Source organism: Staurois parvus, unplaced genomic scaffold (assembly GCF_062004578.1).
Source record: "Staurois parvus isolate SC_StPar_1 unplaced genomic scaffold, SC_StPar_1.0 ptg000530l, whole genome shotgun sequence".
NCBI lineage: Eukaryota > Metazoa > Chordata > Amphibia > Anura > Ranidae > Staurois > Staurois parvus.
In genome coordinates, this window is record NW_028318326.1 from 1597213 (window position 1) to 1618250 (window position 21038).

The 21038-nt window shown below is 36.3% G+C and overlaps 1 protein-coding gene across 41 annotated transcripts in view; it reads left to right on the forward strand.

Annotated features, from left to right (window-relative positions):
* The window catches only part of TTN (titin), a 332717-nt gene that overhangs the window by 103508 nt on the left and 208171 nt on the right, over positions 1–21038 (forward strand). For 39 of the 41 annotated variants that reach the window (XM_089690388.1, XM_089690411.1, XM_089690396.1 and 36 more), the window contains 24 exons: positions 4278–4559; positions 8374–8652; positions 8740–9021; positions 9120–9398; positions 9501–9788; positions 9983–10261; positions 10350–10628; positions 10723–11001; positions 11091–11378; positions 11502–11789; positions 12180–12461; positions 13415–13693; positions 13789–14070; positions 14201–14479; positions 14571–14858; positions 15015–15293; positions 15403–15681; positions 15770–16048; positions 16165–16452; positions 16568–16855; positions 18190–18471; positions 19210–19488; positions 19598–19879; positions 20608–20886. In XM_089690388.1, coding sequence (XP_089546514.1) covers positions 4278–4559; positions 8374–8652; positions 8740–9021; positions 9120–9398; positions 9501–9788; positions 9983–10261; positions 10350–10628; positions 10723–11001; positions 11091–11378; positions 11502–11789; positions 12180–12461; positions 13415–13693; positions 13789–14070; positions 14201–14479; positions 14571–14858; positions 15015–15293; positions 15403–15681; positions 15770–16048; positions 16165–16452; positions 16568–16855; positions 18190–18471; positions 19210–19488; positions 19598–19879; positions 20608–20886 — 6768 coding nt within the window. The remainder of the gene's footprint in view (positions 1–4277; positions 4560–8373; positions 8653–8739; positions 9022–9119; positions 9399–9500; positions 9789–9982; positions 10262–10349; positions 10629–10722; positions 11002–11090; positions 11379–11501; positions 11790–12179; positions 12462–13414; positions 13694–13788; positions 14071–14200; positions 14480–14570; positions 14859–15014; positions 15294–15402; positions 15682–15769; positions 16049–16164; positions 16453–16567; positions 16856–18189; positions 18472–19209; positions 19489–19597; positions 19880–20607; positions 20887–21038) is intronic. The other 2 variants (XM_089690426.1, XM_089690428.1) reach the window with 2 other exon arrangements.

A 21038-nucleotide genomic window follows, 5' to 3' on the forward strand; every position in this document is an offset into this window, starting at 1 on the left:
AGATGTTACTTTGGAAGGCTCATTGATAGGCTCATCTCCATTTGAGGTTTCATGGTTCAAGGACAACAAACCTATTCGGAGTGGTAGGAAGTACAAAACCTTTTTCCAGGACAATTTACTAAGCCTCAACATTCTAAGGTTTGACTCCATGGATACTGGAGAATTCCAATGTAGGGTGTTTAATGACGTTGGAAGCTGTCTGTGTAGTTCACTTGTGACTCTAAAAGGTTAGTAGCACCCAAAAATTAAATAAGAAATTCTGTTTTAAAAATTTAACTTAGTTATAAATTATTTCTTACAACTCTTCATCTATCTGTCAGAACCCCCTACTTTTACAAGGAAAATTGAAAATCTTAGTTCCCTCATTGGAGGAATGGTTGCCTTCCAATGTTCTGTTAAAGGGTCACAGCCCATCTCCATATCATGGTGGAAAGACAATGATGAAGTTATGGAAGATGAAAACATCAAAGCAATATTTAAAAACAATGTAGCTACACTACACATAACTTCTGTTAAAAGCAACCTTGGTGGCAAGTATACATGTGAAGCCAAAAATGATGCAGGCGTTCAACGATGCTCTGCGGTGCTGGCAGTTAAAGGTTGGTCCTCTTAATTCTCTGCTTTTAAAAACTTAAATAAAAAGCCATAAAACTGTAAACAAGTTCTTAACTAACTTGTTCTTCTTTAACAACAGAACCTGCCACAATTATTGAGAAGGCTGTCTCTGTTGATGTCACAGAAGGTGACCCTGCAACACTGCAATGTAAATATTCTGGTACTAAAGAAATCACAGCCAAATGGTTCAAAGATGGAAAAGAGCTAAAATTTGGTCCAAAATATAAAATTAGTTTTACTGAGAATGTATCCGTCTTGAAAATTGTTTCAGCGGACAAAAATGATAGTGGAGAGTATACATTTGAGGTACAGAATGATGTTGGTAGGAGCTCTTGCACAGCTTCTGTCAATGTATTAGGTTAGTACTGAGATATATTTTTCCTTCATTATATATATATTTGTCCCTTTAAACACATTTAATTTGCGATTAACTTGGTGTTTATTTCTTCTGTGTTAAATAGATCTAATAATCCCACCATCATTTACAAAGAAACTGAAAAAAATGGACAGTGTGAAAGGGTCTTTTGTTAATCTTGAATGTATAGTTTCTGGCTCACATCCAATAACTGTGAAATGGTTAAAGGATGACAAAGAAATTCAACCTAGTGGAAAGCACAAATATTCCTTCCACGATAACATAGCATTCATGGAGATCAATGAATTAGAAGGAAAGGACAGTGGCACCTACATATGCATTGCCACAAATAAGGCAGGAAAGAATCAATGCAGTGGATATTTAACTGTGAAAGGTTTGCATTCCTTATTATTTCATTTCAGACAGAGCCCCTTTTTAAACAAATTTAGCTAAACATTTGTTTAACAATTTCTTATTTACTTATTTTAGAACCTCCATATTTTATTGAAAAGCCTCAGTCACAAGACACTCTACCAGGGTCTAGAGTTCAGTTTAAGACTGTCTTGAATGGCACCACTCCAATGGTAATCAAATGGTTTAAGGATAGCAAGGAACTCCTTTCAGGAGCAAATCGATCAGTTTGGAAAGATGAATCTTCAAGTATCCTTGAACTGTTATCAGCTAAAGTTGCTGATTCTGGAAATTACACAGTTCAAGTTAGCAATGATGTTGGCACAGCAACTTGTAAAACAACACTTTTTGTTAAAGGTTTGCTTTCTTTTCTATCATACCTAAGCCTAGTTCATCTTATTTTAGAATGTTATTGAGATAAATATTTTGTCTATATTTAGAGCCCCCCCTGTTTGTTAAGAAGCCAAGCCCAATCTTGTTGTTAAGGAAAGGAGAGTCAACAACTTTCCACTGTCAAATCACTGGCACACCTGAAATCAAGGTTACTTGGTACTTGGATGGAAATGACATAATGACAAGTGGCAGATACAGTATTTCATTTGTAGATGGAATAGCTACTCTTGATATTATCAATTCCACTATTGAAGACACTGGAATATATGTTTGTGAGGCCACCAATGAGGCAGGTAGTGAGAGCTGCAGCATTGATGTTAAAGTAAAAGGTTAGTTATTAGTCCTTCTACATTTAATACTTTTATTGTCACTTTATATGTTTTCTAATTTTTAATAAGCCACTCTATTTGTTAAATTCTAGAGGCCCCCACTTTTAAAACCGTATTTGAGCCAATTGAAGTAGTAAAAGCTTCTGATGTGAAGTTATTTTGTGAAGTTCTGGGCACGCCACCGTTCGATGTAACTTTTTCAAAGAACAAAAAGGAGATTCGGAGTGGTAAAAAGTACTCATTGGTTCAAAAGGAATCAGTATTTGAGCTGCACATTTTTAATGTTGACTATTCAGATGCTGGTGAATACCAGTGTGCAATATCAAATGAAGCTGGAGGCTGTTATTGCAGTGCCTCAGTACATTTGAAAGGTTAGTTGCAAAAAATACCATCGATTCTTCTCTATTTCTCTGTAACTAGAGAACATGTTTGAACCACATTTTTAATGGATTTGTCTTATTTAGATCCCCCATCCTTTGTCAAGAAGATAGAAAATTCGACCACAATCCTTGGAAGCTCTGCTGTTTTTCAAAGTGCTATAGCAGGTTCTGACCCTATAACAGTGTCCTGGATAAAAGGAGATAAAGTTGTAGAGCAAGATGAAAATACCCAAATTACCTTTGAGAACAACATTGCTACTCTCTATATCAGGACTGTTGATGCCAGTCATACTGGTAGATATATTTGCCAAGCTTCCAATGAATCAGGGACAGAAAAATGTTTTGCCTCTCTTATAGCTCAAGGTTTGTGCTAGGCTATTAAATATCAAATTTTACTTTACTTAGTTATTGAAATGATAAAATGAATCCTTTTTATTTATATAATTTTGCATTTAATTTGTAACACAGAGCCTGCACAGATAGTCGAGAGACCCAAATCAGTAAATGTAACTGAAAGAGATCCAGTGACTTTGTATTGTACCGTGGCTGGGACACCAGATCTCCAAGTCAAGTGGTACAAAGAAGGCAGACAGATTATGCCAAGCAGATTTTATACCCTAAGCTTTGAGGATAACGTATCCAGCTTGAGGATTCAGTCTGCAAGCAAGGAGGATAGTGGAGAATATATCTTTAAGGTTGAAAACGACTTTGGAACCAGTAGTTGTACAGCTTTTGTAACTGTTCTAGGTTTGTATTTTAATATTCTTTTTTAGCACTTGCCAAAAAGTATTCAATTAGCCAGGGTAGATAAATAACTGGCTATATTTTTTATTGGACAGATCAAGCTATTCCTCCATCTTTTACAAAAAAGTTAACAAAAATGGATAAGGTTCTTGGATCCTCCATTCAAATGGAATGCAAAGTTGCTGGTTCATTGCCCATAAATGCACAATGGTTCAAAGATGGGAGTGAAATTTTGCACAGCGCAAAGCACAGGCTGGTTTCCCATGAAAATGCAGTATCTTTGACCATTGCTGACATAGATGTGTCTGATAGTGGCAACTACAAGTGCAAAGTAATGAACGTGGCAGGAACTGCTGAATGTACCGCCATCTTGACTGTAAAAGGTTTGAAGTGATTTATTCTTTTTTTATTTAATTCTCTTTTACAATCTTGTCAGTTTTGAATAATAACAATCTTAAAATATGGGCTTTTGCAAATAGAATATGGTGTGCAGTGGTGTAAACACAACTTTCTAAAGATCAATTATTTCAAGAAAATGTAAAATCAAAAATACTGAAACACTCTTTTTCCAACACCATAGAACCTCCGAGCTTCATTTTAAAACCTGAAAGTCAAAAGGCAATACCCGATTCTTTGGTGGATTTCAAAGTTGAAGTAAAAGGAACACCACCATTCGCAATTAAATGGTTCAAAGAAGATGTGGAACTCTTTTCTGGACCTAAATGTTTCCTTGGAATGGAAGGGTCAATAGGTTTCTTAAATCTTTTCACAGTGGATGGTTCAAGCACTGGACGCTATACATGCCAAGTTACCAATGATGTTGGTAGCGACACTTGTAGTGCAATGTTGGTTGTACCAGGTGCGAGGATTTGCTTTAATTTTGTCATCTGTATGTTTGTCTTACTAAATGTTTAAGTGTTTTGTTTACTCTTGAGACTGATGATTGTGTAGCACTACACATCTGTAACCACCTCTTCTTCAGGTTTGTCCTCCAATTACCATTGTTGATTAATTAAATTCTAATTATCTTTTTCCCCTTTGGTTTTATAGAACCACCAAAGTTTATCAAGAAGTTAGAGTCAACAAAAGTAACCAAACAAGGTGATTCTGTCCGCTGTGAGTGCAAGATCAGTGGATCCCCAGAGATCAAAATCACCTGGTACAAAAACGACAGTGAAATTAAGGCAAATGAGAAGTACACCATGTCTTTCATTGACTTTATACCAGTTCTTGAAATCAGCAACCTCAGCATTGAAGATAGTGGAGACTACACCTGTGAAGCCAACAATGATGCTGGCAGTGCCAGCTCCAGTATCAAGATTGTAGTCAAAGGTCAGAAATGCCTTCCAAAGTATGCTCAGCTGACTTTTAGAGTTATGGACTCACCAACATGACTTATGCTGTGCATGCAGAATACTTAGTGTTTATTCTCACTTAGGGCTGATTTACATCCATGTGTTGTGGCAAATCACATGTTACCGCAATGCATGTTACATTAATTGACGCATTGTGGTGCCATGCATTTGAAATAGCACCCCAATGCACTAGGACAACACGTGTTGCACCATAGTGCTTTTTGTGACTTGTCTGATAATTGGGATAATTTTGTGCTTCAGAAGTCCATTTCAATGGGCAGTCTTAATCCAATGCTTGTTAATGCATAACAAAAGATTAATTGAATGGGCTTTCAAAAAATTAGTTTACTGTGAAATCACTCATATTTAATTTGCTATTTCCAAGCTAGTCATTGCAAGTGAGATGGCACACAATTAAGATTTGCTAACTTCGCCCAAACATATGGCACACATACATGTTTATAATTTACGTACGAAGTTTCTGTTCAAACAAGAAGCAGATTCAAATGCCTTTTCCTGCATTCCCCTCTTAAGCAGAAATGAGGGCTGAGGGAAAGGTGTGCTTGACAGGCTTGCACGTTATAACACATTTATCTCTGAGTTTTCCATGTGCCAGTCATGAGAGCTCCATACTCTCCCTCGCTACTCCACAGCTATTAATGCAAACTTCACTGAAGCTTCTTCTACTGTTGGCTTCTTACTTCTTTAGCCATGGTATACCTGTCAATGATGCAATGCAAGCACCTGCATCCTGACACTAGACTCCAAAAATCCTGAGAGTGAACACTGAACTGCTCGGCAGGCTATATTCATTTACCAAAAAAGTTTTTTGTCAGAAGAGATATACAAACTTTCTTCTTAAAAAAAACTGAGCCTACTGGCAATTAAGAGCTGATGGGTTAGAGCCTGTGTTGTGTATGTTTTTACTGCTTCTGTGGACGACACACATTACTGTAGTTTCTGTCCTACGAGGACAGAAAGGGGGAATCTCACCAGAGGGATCAAGGACAAAAATAAAACTTGATGACGGTCCAAAACTTTACCCACTTTATCCAAAACTGAAAAACAAATCAATGTTTGAATCCAATCATAGTTTCATAATGTCAAAGCTAAACCGTAGGCAAGCAGATAAATATACAGTTAAAAACACATGCATGCCAAAAAATTATTTAGCCTGCCTAAAGATTTGTAATTCCAATCTGACAATTTTGTGATCTAGATACTTCTGCTATAGAACAGAGCACAATTTGTCCCAGTGTACACTCCTATACTGATAAGTACCAAAAGAAGTATTCCTTCAACTCATTCTGCTCCCTCCTCTTGTATGCTCATTCCCTGTCAACACACATGCCCTACAACAGTGTCAGACTGGCTGCCAGTGCAGGCCATCCCTGTGCTGGGCAACAAGGGAGGCAAATATAAACACAAAGTCAGGTGCTTACATTTAGTTACATTTACAGTGCCCTTTTAATGTAATAATTGACTACATTACTTGATATTTTGATATCTGAATAGAGTTCAGCTTTAAAGGGTAACTTCACTTTCAATGGAAAAATTAGCAAATAAAAACATTAAATATAGTATACACAAATCACATTGTAATTGAATATTATTAAAAATTACCTTAAAAAATTATTTTTCAGTCTGCAGCACTGTAATTTTCCATTAAATGCAATGCAATATGGCAACCTGGAGGCGTTCTGTACACAGAATGTGAAAGGAACGCCCCTCAGAAATGTCAGTTCCTGCTTGTGTGATTGGCTAACTGATTTTCCCAGAAGTCTGCACTAATATACAAGTCAGATTTTAGGCATCCCCTGCAACAAAAATTTAATTTTTGGTGAGATAATCCCAAAGGGAAATCACATCTAAAGTGATGCAGACTCTGACACTTTTCTCATTAGAACCCTGCACATACAGTAGCAGATTATAAAATCACTCCCATTCATTCTCATTTTGCACATGTACACAGACAAACAATCAAACAGCTATTTCTTCAGAATAACAAAAGGCAGGAATATGCAACAAGATTTGTTAAAATCCCTGCAATGCACATAGATTGCCAAGAGGGGGTTATTTTTTTTTCTCAACAAAAGTGGAGCTACTCTTTAAGGATAAGTTCACACTAGCCTACATGGTAAAATGCAGCATTTGACCATCCAGGCTAGTGTCAATGTCAGTGTCTGCATTTTTAACTGTCTTCAAAGTGTCATAAAGTGGCACTTACTGTGCCTCCACAGCAGCACTGTGCTGTGCAGTGACATACAGGGCCATCCAGGATGTTTTTTATGTACCCTAGCAGTGACCTGTGTTTTTCCAGTACAGGAAAACGCAGGTCAACACAGATAGTGTGAATGAGCCCTTCATTGTTGGATATTTGTAGAATACTCTATATAGCATGTTAGGGATTATAAATTATAAAGTATATAACCCCACCTTAGTTATAGTAATATTTTCTTTAGAGAAAGTTAGGATCTGTTGAGAAGTCTATTTTAAAGAAATGTATATTGATAACATTTTGGCATGGTGGAAAGAGCAGCTTAAAGTGTTTAAAGTGTTACACTGACACATAAAGCTAATAAAAATGTAATTCCTACAGTTTGCCTATTATAGGGACATAATTACAAGTTTAAAATCAGTTGTAAACTTCTGTTTATAAATGTTTTTACACAAGATTTGCCCATTTTCATAGTTGGATTTGAATCAGAAAATGTGTAAATCCTGGGTGCAAGTTGTGTGAATATAGATACACAGAATATAGCTGGATACTAACATTTATGGGTAAAGTTGATCCAGGGAATATCCGATTTCCTCTTGGGGGATCAGGAAGGAATTTTTCCCCCTGCAGGAACAAATTGAATCTTGCTTTGCTGGGTTTTTTGCCTTCCTCTGGATCAACTTTGAGTATAGGATTATAACTTTTTTTTTTGGTTGAACTGGATAGACGTTTGTCTTTTTTCAGCCAGACTAACTATGTAACTATGTAATTGTGTGAAAACATTTATAAACTAACACTTAGTGCCAATTCACACGTGTGCTCTGGATTTCAAGGTCCAGTTTCAGTGAGGATTGCAATCTGCTTTTTCAGCAGTTCAGGGCTGGTTCAGGACCAGTTTTTGTGACATAGCTGTAGATTGTAATGTTCACAGGTTCAGGGTTAGTTTGGATGCAGTTTTGAAAGGCTTTTTTGTTTTTTTTTCTGAGGTAGAGAGGTCCTGATCCTGAACTGAAATTCTGATCCTGAACTGAAATCCTGTTCATACCTGACAACATGTGCAATTTATAGGCTGTTCCCATAGAAGTCAATAGCCTGTAATCCACACCTGATATGGACCGCACTGCTCAGAAATCAGACAAGACTCTTTTTTCATTCACACTGAATCTACACTGCCAGTGCATCGGATACATGTGAACAGGCATAGGAAGCAATGTTACTTCACATGTCATGCGGATTGGATGTGGTTCAAACCGCATCCAATCCACATATATGTGAACTAGGGGTCTATTTATAAAGCAGTGATTGTGGCTTTCCTCAAACATGCTCTAGTGGAGAATCAATCACTGTCATTTAAAACACAAAGACCTAGAGGATTCTCCAGCAGGGAACGTTTGCTCAATGTCAGATTCACTGCTTTATAAACATGCCCCTGATAATTAACTGTAATATATCTTCTATTTATAGATTTGTATAGGTACAATAGGTAAAAATATAAAGTAAAACATCAGCATGCACATTATAAACTAGATAAAGTTAGACACGATTTAGTAATTTATGTTCATTATTTTTATAGAGCCTCCTGTCTTTAGCAAGAAGCCTAGTCCAACGGAAGTCTTAAAAGGCGTGGATGTTAGTCTTGAATGTGAACTCGTGGGAACACCACCTTTTGAAGTGACTTGGTTCAAAGATCGCAGACAAATTAGAAGCAGTAAAAAGTACAAAGTAACTTCTAAAAATCTTGTTGCTTCTGTTCACATTCTTAATGTTGAGGCCCCAGATATTGGAGACTATCACTGTAAGGCCTCCAACGATGTTGGAAGTGATACTTGCATTTGTAATATAAAACTTAAAGGTAACTCTTCAACTCCTCACTGATATCAAAGACAATTTGTTCACACACCATTCTTTATTCATCTTTGCTTTGCATTTTTCTGTTCAGAGCCACCAAAATTTGTGAAGAAAGTTGAAAGCATAACTGTTATCTTGGGTGAACCTCTTGAATTACAAGGACTGATCGAGGGCTCACAACCTATTTCGGTTCTTTGGCTGAAGGACAAGGAGGAAGTCGTGAGGGAGAGTGAAAACATTAAGATTTCTCACTTTGAAAACCTTGCAACTCTTCAGATTAGAAAGGCTGAAGCAGCTAATGCTGGAAAATATATATGTCAGATTAAAAATGATGCTGGAATGAGGGAGTGTATAGCAAACGTGTCTGTTTTAGGTAACTATGAAAAGAAAGGCAGCAGAATCGAGTTTACTTGTTATACATGTTAAATCAGTTAAAAAAAAATCATCATGTATTATTTTGTTTTATTTCAGAGCCTGCAATAATAGTAGAAAAGCCAGACCCTGTGAGAGTTACTGCAGGTGATGTCTGCATAATAGAATGCATAGTGGCAGGCACACCAGAACTTTCAGCCAGCTGGTTCAAAGATGGCAAGGAACTGACCAGCAGTCAGAAATATAAGATCAGTCTATCCAATAAGGTAGCCTCTATTAAAATCCTCTCTGCAGACAAAAATGACAGTGGAGAATATACCTTTGAAGTGAAAAACAATGTTGGAAAAAGCACCTGTACTGCAACAGTTGATGTTCTTGGTTAGTTGTTATATCTTCCGAGCTTTACCCAAATTAATAATAATAATATTTTTAGTAGCTCTTTTATAAAACATTAATTTGCTTTTGCCTTTTGTTGATTAGATCGTGTATTACCTCCTTCTTTCACCAAAAAATTGAAAGAAACCACTGCAGCAGTAGGTTCATCTGTTCAAATGGAATGCAAAATCGCTGGATCACTGCCTATCTCTATTACTTGGCTTCACAATGGAAGCAAGATCTTCAGTGGAGACAAATATGAGCCTGAATTTTCTGATAGTCTTTGTGTTTTAAAAATTAATTACTTGGAATCGTCAGATGCTGGAAGCTATACTTGTGTAGCAGCAAACATTGCTGGGACTGATGAGTGCAGTGCTACTCTAACTGTCCAAGGTCAGTAATACTGCTCAGTTACAGGGACGGGGTAATCTTCTTTACTTCTTAATAGTTATCCTATTTTTGCTATTTTGTTTTCTTTCTCTATTAAAATTGTAAAGCAAAGGATCTTTAGTCTAAAGATGCGCTGCAGTGAACAAATTCTTATTCTTATTGTTTTAAATCTTATGGTATGTGTTGTAATTCTTCAGAACCACCTTCCATTGTGACAAAGCCCGAACCACTAGAAGTCTTACCAGGAACGAATGCCTCTTTTAGAAGTGTTATTAGGGGAACACCTCCTTTTAAGGTACACTGGTTTAAGGGAAGCAGTGAACTGATTTCTGGAACTGCATGTCTTTTAACGTTAAAAGATTCAGCTGCCATCTTGGAATTATATGAAGTGAACACTACCCATAGTGGGGACTACACATGTGTGGTTTCTAATGATGCTGGAAAGGATTCATGTACGACCACACTGTTTGTAAAAGGTAACTTTTTCTTTTCAACTACACTTATTCCCTTTAGCCACTTGATTTTCAAAAGCCGTGCTAATGCTTTTGTGTATTCTTGAATCAGAGCCTGCTACCTTTGTGAAGAAAATTAAAGACTACAATGTAGAAACTGGTCAACCATTTATTTTGGAGAGCACATACAATGGCACACCTCCCATTTATGTTACTTGGGAAAGGAATGGTGTAGAGATAGTACAAACCGAAAGATGTAACTTAACAACAACAGAAAAATCTTGCATCCTGGAAATATTAAGTGGCTCCAAAGAAGATGATGGGGAATATACTTGCCGGGTTGAAAATGAAGCTGGGCAGGATATTTGTCAATCTATGGTCACCATTCTAGGTTTGTGTTTGTGATTTTTTGCTGTATAATTTTACTGACGTTTCTTAAGGTTGGGTAACATTATTGTTACTTGAATTTTATTTTTTTTATATAGAACCACCATACTTTATTACAAGTATTGAAGATGTGGAAGTGACAGTTGGTGACTCAACATCTTTGCAATGTCAAGTTGGTGGCACTCCAGAAATTGTGGTTTCTTGGTACAAAGGAGATACAAAACTCAGGTCAACTCCAGGTTGCAAAGTGTACTTTTCAAACAATGTAGCTACTCTTGCTTTCAGCAAAGTTGACAAAAATGATAGTGGAGAATATATTTGCAAAGCAGAAAACTCTGTAGGATCTGTTTCTTCCAAGGCAATATTTACAGTTCAAGGTGATTTTTTTTCTTATGAAATTGACACATTTACCTCTTATCCCTAGTTGAGGGGGACACCTTTTCCTTAAATACTTTTTTTTTTGCAGACCGTCAACTTGCACCTTCATTTGCTAGGAAAATGAAGGATCTGGAGGTCACACTTGGGCAGCCAGTTAAATTTGATTGTCGTATTAATGGTTCAGAACCCATTGAGGTGTCTTGGTATAAAGATGGTGTACCTTTAACAGAGGACAGTAATGTGCAAATGTCATTTGTGAATAATGTAGCTACTCTTCGCATTCTGGAATCAGAGAAGGAACATTCTGGTCTCTATTCTTGCACAGCAACCAATGCAGTTGGAACTGCTTCTTCTTCTGCTAAGCTAACAGTCTCAGGTTTGTGCTTTTATCATAACCTGATTGTGATCAGACTTTGATGATTTCCTTGCTGGCTCACAGCATACATCTTTAAAATGTTAGGAATACTAAGCTATTTTGCTATTTATTTTGATTTTTTAGAACCAAAGAAACCACCTTTCTTTGATAAAAAACTGGAACCAGTAGGTGCTGTGCTTGGGGAAAGTGCAGACTTTGAATGCCTTGTTTCTGGAACGCAGCCAATTAAGGCGCTATGGACCAAAGATAATAAAGAAATTAAAACAGGTGGAAATTATAAAATCACCCACATTGGCAACACAGCTCACCTGAGAATTATAAAAGTGGGCAAAGGAGATTCAGGCATCTACTCTTGCCTTGCAGCCAACGATGTTGGGAAAGAATCTTGTTCAGCCGAATTGAGTGTGAAAGGTATTCTGTCATACATGTTTAGAGTCTTATATGCATTCTTCCAAGAAGCCTTACAAGTGTAAAGGGAATGTAAAGCATGTTCTTTGTTATGTGTGCATCTCCTTGTTTTTATATTCTGGGTAGGTTGGCATTATCATATAATTTTTATCATTAACTGAATAAGCTGATTCATTAATCATTCTTCAGGGATCACTAGATATCAAAGAAGTTATAATTACTTTCTTCCTCAGAGTTCACTTTTATGCACATTCTAACACAGCTTCTTAAAACATAAAGCTACAAGAAAACATATACACATAGCAAGGTACAACAGCATGTATTAGTTATAAAATTACACAATTCATTTTATGTGGCTACACAGATAGTTACCTTTCTCTTTTACTTCTCTAGAACCTCCAAAGTTTGTAAAGAAACTAGAACCTTCACGGATTGTTGCACTTGCTGGCTCTGCCCATTTTGATTGCAAGATTAGTGGATCTCCAGAAATTAGAGTTGTGTGGTACAAAAATGACACCGAACTTCAACCAAGTGAAAAGCTCAATTTATCTTTTGCCGACAATGTGGCACTTCTTGAGATTAATGATTTCAGCCCAGAAGACGGTGGGGATTACACATGTGAAGCTCATAATGATGCTGGTAGTGCAAGCTGCAGTACATCTATCACAGTAAAAGGTGCCAAGTTACTGCTATTATCTTTTCTCTCTTTAGTAATTTAGTCGGTACTATCAAATTACTTTGTATTAGCTTTAAAAAGAGCTATATAGTTTTTTAAATATATAAGGTACAAAAATCATGTGTATTATAGTGTTGAAAGAATAGTGTTGTTAACCCATGCTCCCAATAACTGGTTATCTTAGGTATAGGAACTTGACTTAGCCATATGTGTAAATCAGGTAATAGAGGTAATAGATATGCAGATTGCAAATTAGTTTTTCGTCCATGTAAAAAATAATTTTATTAAAATGCATCAGAAAGTTATAATATTTATGTAGTAATTGTGAAGATATAAAAAGGAAAGTTAAATGCTTTTAAAATATAATTTCTGATTTTCTTGAGAATCCATATTAGTCTACATTAGTTACATGGAAAACCATGTAATGCTTTATAGATACCCTCCCCTATTCCCATAGCTTATTAGCTGACGTTGTTATGAAAGGACAAAAATAGAAATGTGCATGTCATATTGAGCTGGATTTGGCTTTAGGTCTTTGGTTGCACATTTTTCTCCATCATCAGTAAAAATATAGTTATCACATATGAATCTATTTATATACTATCACAATATTTTAAGCCAAGAAAAAGACCAATAAAATCAGTAAAAAAAGAAAATACTCTGTATAGCAGTGTTCTAGCAAAGCGGTGTTGCTTTGATTGCCCAGAGTTGTTGGATCCAGGCTCCAATAATGGGAATCCCGTCCTGAGGTCCACTGAGATGTGTTTTCAAGTCTCATTTAGATAGATATAAACATTTTTAGAGCCATGTTTTATCTGTTCCATTTTAGTAATTACTTACCCAATATGCTGGTGTGAAGCAGGCAGAATGGAATAGGCTAATGCTTTATCATAGCATAAAGCAGCTTCATAAACATTTTTAGTTAAAAAAATGTTTTTTGTTTTATTCTTAGAAGCCCCAATTTTTGTTAGAAAGCCTAGTCCAGTGGAGGTTCTGAAAGGCGTTGATGTCAGTTTTGAGTGTGAACTTTTGGGAACCCCACCATTTGAAGTTGCCTGGTTCAAAGATAGGCGACAGATTCGAAGCAGCAAAAAGTTCAAACTCACTTCCAAAGACACCTTTGCTAGCATCCATGTTCTTAATGTGGAGCAAGCTGATATTGGTGAATACCAGTGCAAGGCAGTCAACGAAGTTGGAAGTGACAACTGTGTCTGTGCTATCAAGTTCAAAGGTACAGTATTCTAACTTATCTTTGAAAGTATGTTCTGCCTTCTTTCTTTAAAGTTTATTTCATGAGTCTCCTTGGACACTTGTCTTCTTCTATAGAACCACCGCGATTCGTGAAAAAGCTCAGTGATGTCACTTGCTTTTCTGGCGAAGCAACTGAGTTGCAGGCAGTTACTGAGGGCTCCCAGCCCATTTCAATTACTTGGCTAAAGGACAAAGGAGAGATTGTCAGAGAGAGTGAAAATGTCAGAATCTCTTATGTAAACAACATTGCAACTTTGCAAATTTCCAGCACAGAAACCTTAAGTGCAGGAAAATACACATGCCAGGCTACAAATGAAGTGGGCTCTCGTGAATGTGCATCTGTACTTTCTCTAATAGGTTGGTAACTTATGCCAGTACTTTTTTTTAGTAGTATCACTAAATTCAAGGTGTTAGCTAGCAAATAATTTAGACCATATAGTTTTCAAAAATAAACATATATTTTCTTTCCCTGCACTTTTTGTTTCAGAACCAGCAAGAATTGTGGAGAAGCCAGATCCAATGAGAGTCACAGCTGGTGGTACCTGTTCTCTTGAGTGTACCGTTGCTGGCTCACCAGAGTTAATAACTAAGTGGTATAAAGATGCCAGGGAGATAAGGAGTGATCATAAGTACTCTATTACCTTCTCTAACAAGAGGTCAACGCTTAAGATTCTCTCTGCTGACAGGGCAGATAGCGGGGCTTACACTTTCGAAGTTATAAATGATGTCGGTGAAAGCAGCTGTACAGTCTCAGTTGATGTTCTTGGTTAGCACAATTATATTTCTTTACTTAACATTTTAGATATTTATATATGATAGGTATCTGGTTTCACTTATAGCATACTGTCCTCCTACAGATCGTGCCATACCACCATCTTTCACCAGAAAACTGAAAGATACCAACAGTGTCTTGGGATCTTCTACATGCTTGGAATGCAAAGTTTCTGGCTCTCTCCCTATTTCTGTCTCTTGGTACCAAAACGGCAACAAAATTGTTAGCAGTGACAAATATGATATCACCTTTGCAGACAATACCTGTGCCTTAACAGTAAACTCACTGGGGGCTGCAGATGTCGGAACTTATACATGTGAAGCTGCAAATGTTGCAGGAACAGATGAATGCAGTGCATCCCTTGCAGTCCAAGGTTGGTAGAAATTGTAGCCTTAATGGAATAACACTCCTAAAAGCTGCTATTGCATACCAGATATCCTACCTCTTCATCTAACAATCTTTGTCTTGAACTTGCAGCTTTTGGAGAGAGTTTACCTAATGTTAATTAATATCATTGCTTTGTATTTAGAACCACCTTCTTTTGTGAGGAAACCTGATCCACAAGAAGTGTTACCAGGATCAAGTGTTACCTTTACCAGTGTGATTAAAGGAACACCACCGTTCAAGGTTAACTGGTTTAGAGGAAGCAGTGAACTGGTGCCAGGACCTAGCTGTAATATCTCCTTGCAAAATTCATTTGCTGCATTAGAGTTGTACAATGTAGATTCAATACAGAGTGGTGATTATACTTGCTTGGTAAGCAATGATGCTGGCAAAGACTCATGTACAACACATCTTCTTGTGAAAGGTTAGTGGTATCACTTGGCACGTGTTTTACAATTAGTTCATATTTTCAGCCATAATACAATATGGTTCATACTCATGTAAATGGTTTTTTCTTTGCAACAATTCAATAGCTCCAGCAACATTTGTGAAGAAAATGAATGACACTAGTGTCGAATCAGGCAAAGCTATCACTTTGGAATGCACGTATGTGGGTTCTCCAACCATTGTGGTCACATGGAGAAAGAACGGTAGAGAAATAAGCCAGTCTGAGAGGTGTAGCATAACCACCACAGAAAAATCTTGCCTGCTTGAAATTTTTAATGCCGCACAGGAGGATGATGGAGAGTACACATGCCAGGTGGCAAATGAAGCTGGACAAGACACATGTAGTGCCTTGTTTTCCGTTTTAGGTTTGTACTTATTTAGGTGACTATATTAAAACATTTTTTTTTGCTAAATAGCTTTTAATGGTCCTTCTTCCAATTCTTTGTTCTTTAGAACCACCTTATTTCATTTCACCTCTGGAACCAGTGGAGGTTACCATTGGAGAAGCTACATCTTTACAATGTCAAGTAGGAGGAACACCAGAGATAAAAGTGTCTTGGTACAAGGGAGACACTAAGCTAAGGTCCACCCCTGCTTACAAAATGCAGTACAAAAATAACGTTGCCACATTAGTTTTCAACAAGGTGGAAAAGACAGATAGCGGTGAATATATCTGCAAAGCAGAAAATGTAGTTGGATCTGCCTCTTCCAGTGCTCTTTTCAGTGTGCAAGGTGAAATTAACTTCTTTACAACCACTCTTATACACTATGCAAGATTTTTTGCATGGGGGGAAAAACTGCTTGGGCTTTGAAAAACTCTTCTGACAATAAACCTTATTCTTTTACAGAGCGTAAGGTGGCACCTTCATTTGCAAGGAAAGTTAAAGATGTTCAGGAAACTATTGGCTTACCTGTTACTTTTGACTGTCGAATAAATGGTTCAGAACCAATTGAGGTTTCTTGGTATAAGGATGGTGTTCTTTTGAGAGATGACAATAATGTGCAAACTTCATATATAGACAACATTGCTACTCTTCATATTTTGAGCAGTAGTGTTGACCACCTTGGTCAGTATTCTTGCACAGCTACAAATCCCATTGGTTCTGCATCTTCCAGCGCTAAGCTTATCCTCACAGGTTTGTTAAATTATGAGTGCCATTGCTTTTTGTTATTTTCTTTTTTATTAAACAACACAGAAGAACTTTATTTTACAAATGTATAGACATAATCTTAATTGTCTTTCACTTCCAGAACCCAAATCAGGTCCTGTCTTTGACATAAAACCTGAATCTACTAATGTTCCTCTTGGCGAAGCTGCCATTTTCGACTGCCATGTCACTGGAACACAGCCCATTAAAGTCTCTTGGGCAAAAGACAACAGAGAAATTCGCTCCGGAGGAAACTACAAGATCACTTTTACAGAAAACAGAGTGCACTTAAAGATCCTGAAAGTCAGTAAGGTCGATGCTGGTAATTACACATGCTATGCCAGCAATGAAGCTGGAAAAGACTCCTGCTCAGCTTCTCTTGATGTGCAAGGTAAAGTTACAATAAAGTGATTGATTGTAGGGTATGGATAGCGTCATTAGAAACACCTATTAAACAAATAATCTGTGAATAAAAGAGCAGCTAAAACCTCACCCTCAAACAAGGTAAAAAGTGACAAAATAAAAAAAAGGTAGCGCTCTAACCAAATAATCAATAATAACAAAAATCAATCATCAAAATGTGAATAAAATATATAAATTGCAAAAGAAGAAAAAGTGAAAAAAATATACCAAAATCCAAAATATATATAATCTTATGTGAAAACAAATTATGATAAAACTTATTTTATTAAACAAATAAAGTGTTCAATTTCATCATAAAGAAATAAATATTCTGAAAAATCAATACCAAAACATAAAAAATGTGTCCAATAATAGTGTCCTTAAGTGCAGAAAAAATACATGAATAAAAAAACTTTTAACATCAACCAAATAAAAATGTGCAACTTCACTCCAAAGCTCAACACAGGAGTTTGTTTAATTCATCTGGTGGTGGATTTTTCTCTTTTTCTGTGTTTTGAGTTCATTTCAAGAATTAACAGTTTGGAGCACTGAAGTTTAAGAAAACACATATTTTTCTTCATCAGGTTGCACATTTTTATTTGTTCTTTTTATTCACGTATTGTTTCTGCACTTAAGGACAATATTATTGGACACATGTTTTATGTTTGGTATTGATTTTTCAGAATATATATTTCTTTATGATGAAATTGAACACTTTATTTCTTTGATAAAATAAGGTTTATCATAATTTGTTTGCACATAAGATTATATATCTTTTGGATTTTTATATATTTTTTCACTTTTTCGTCTTTTGCAATTTATAGTGTATATTTTATTCACGTTTTGATGTTTGATTTTTGTTATTATTGATTATTTGGTTAGAGCACTACCTTTTTTCTATTTTGTCAAAGCTACAATAAAAACTACAATAGAATACTAGTTTGCTTAATGTGTCCAATGTTTTATCCTTATCTTATTGCTTGTGAAATAGTATTCTTGCACATTAAACAGAGTACAGTATTTCTCAATATTTTGTTAACGTAAAATGTGTGATTCTCTTGCATTAGCTTCCCTATAAATATTTTACAGGTTAGTGGCTTCATTGACAAAAATTAACATTTTCAGCTTGCAGATAAACATTGGTTCATAAACAAATAATTGCATATAAACAAAGGCTGCAGTGTTTATCTGAAGTGCCATATTTTTTAATATTGCAACTGCCAGATACAGTTTCACTCTTAAAAATAATCATTTTAAATATTTACACTAAGCCTTCATGTCCACTATTGAACATGCTAATATATGTTAATTTCATTTCACAAGAACCACCACGTTTTGTAAAGAAGTTGGAGTCATCAAAGGTCATCAAGCAAAGAGATTCTGATAGGTTTGAATGCAAAATCAGTGGATCACCTGAGATTAGAGTTGTTTGGTTCAAGAATGATGCTGAGATCCAACCTAGTGGCAAATATGCAATGTCCTTTATTGACTCTGTGGCAGTTTTGGAAATAGCTGATGCTAACATTAATGACAGTGGAGACTACACTTGCGAAGCACACAATAATGCTGGCAGTGTCAGCTGCAGTGGTTCTCTAAAAGTGAAAGGTAAGAGTCATGTTTCATTTACTACATTAAATAGTTACTAAAGAAAACTGAAGAATAAATAAATATTCTTAGCCCTTATTAGCCTTTACCATCCTTAATAAGCTGCTTCAGATTAATGATGAATATTTGCTTGTTTATATTGATTTGCGATATGATAAATACAAGGTTACTTCCCTCATTAGATGAAATTAATGATCTCTTTACAAAGTGCTTAACTTTCCCCAGGCATGTATATTATGGTGCTAGTGTCTTAATCTGCCCTGTTCCTTGTTTCAAATGCATTCCTTCTTTCCACAAATGATTACCAAGCAGAATAAAAAGCCTGATTATTGATATAGAGATTTTTTACATTTTGTAAAAGGTGAGGCGCTAAGCCTTTATTTATATGTCTAAGGCAATGAAACAAGACTATCACAGGAAAGACTGGGATTAATATTTGCTGTACAGGCTGTAAATGAACGCCTGGCAACACCTTCTCTATAATTTGCAAGAAACATGTTGGTTGTACCCAGTAGGGAAACAACTGATCTCTATAGATTGCAAGAGACATGATGGTTGTGTCCAGTAAATGAACAACTGAGTCTTAGTGGTCATGCTGAAGCTTAGTTGCAGTAAACAAGCTAGTAAAACCCAATTGTTAGCAAGCAGGAAGAAAGATAGTCACTCTAAGTAAAGCTAGTTTGTAGTAACCATATTCATTAAAAAATACACTCATAAAATGTATCTTCTTTATTACAGAACCTCCTGTCTTCATTGCAAGGCCAGAACCTGTGCTAACATTAAAAGGTCTTGATGTAACTCTTAAATGTCAGCTGAGCGGCACACCTCCATTTGAAGTTTCCTGGTTTAAAGACAGGAAGGAGATTAAGAGCAGTAAGAAATTTAAGATCATAACTGAAAACTACCTTGCTTCTATACATATCCTTAAAGTAGATGCTGGTGACATTGGTGAATATCAATGCAAAGCAGTGAATGATGTTGGAAGTGACACCTGCTTATGTTCCATTAAGCTTAAAGGTTTGTATAGTTCAGCTGCTTTAAGTTCCTTTTTATAGTATGCAAAATAATATCAATTTCATTGTTTTTGCTTTCCATGGACTTCATAAAGTATTATTTTTCTCTACAGACCCTCCAAGATTTGTCCAGAAACTTGAGAACTTTACTTTAGTGGTTGGAGAGCCAGCTCAGCTTCAAGCTGTAGTTGATGGCACCCCACCCATCACTGTTGCATGGCTAAAGGATAAGGAAGAGGTTATCAGAGAAAGTGAAAACATCAGTTATTCATTTGTCAATAACATTGCAACTCTTAACTTTGCAAGTGCTAAACCAGAGAATACAGGAAAATACACATGCCAGATCAAGAATGAAGCTGGTGCACAGGAATGCTTTGCCAGCTTATCAGTGTTAGGTCAGTATCACTTCAGTAAATAATATTATTATAAACTTTTTAACTTAACTAAGTCTTTAATTATATTTCCATCATCCATATTCATTTTATTTTATATTGTTGAAATCAGGAGAAGTTTGTTGTTTGTATAGGACAACCTGGTGTGTCAAAATATTGTATTGTGGCAGAATATATTTGAAACTGGGTACTGTAATTATTAAAGTAAAACAAAAATGGCAACTGCTCCATTCTATTTATAACTCACAAAAAGGTGTGCATGGGCAGGGAAACAATACACAAAATTCCTGAGCAGACTTTCTAGATAGTCAGCTAAAAACAAAGTCTAATATGTTTCAATAATGTGCATTACATACATAGGTTTTGTTGCATAAATTTGCAAATCTACATGGAGCCACACTGCCAGGGCACTTATAACATTTGTGGTACTTAACTTTAATTTAAATGACATCCTAGTCTGGGGCATACTGTATAGCAACAGACTGAAAGAAGTCATGTCTTGGAGATAGCCACTACCCTCTTTAAAGGTACAGAAACACACCAGAAGCCAAAACTTGTTCAGTTGAAGAGTTTCAGTGTGTAGCTTCTCCAAAGCCAACAAAGCAAAGAAAAACATGGTAACCATTCAGATTAACTAGCATAAGCAAGGTGCACATGAAAAGGACAATAATTGGTTACTTTAGTCTTGATTCATTGGAATTCTTTATAATATGCTCACCACTGTTTTTCAGAGCCCGCAATAATTGTTGAAAAGCCACAGCCGACAAAGGTCACTGCAGGTGATTCTTGCACCCTGGAGTGTACTGTTGGTGGAACCCCAGAGTTTATAACCACCTGGTTTAAAGATGGAACAGAACTGACAAGTGATGAAAAATACAAAGTTAGCTTCTTTGGCAAAGTTGCTAGCCTGAAAATTCTTTCCACTGGAACAGATGATAGTGGGGAATATGTATTTGAGGTTAAGAACAATGTTGGCAAGAGCAGCTGTACAGCCATTGTTGATGTCTCAGGTTGGTAATGTAGTATGCTTTAAAACAATTTTTTCTATTGCCTACTCTTTGCTTCTGCTAAGCTGATTAACAGGGCTGGTTCTCAGTTGTATAACATCATGTGTACAAATTTAGCATTGCACCCCATCCCCTGTGAAAAAATTACTCTTTGT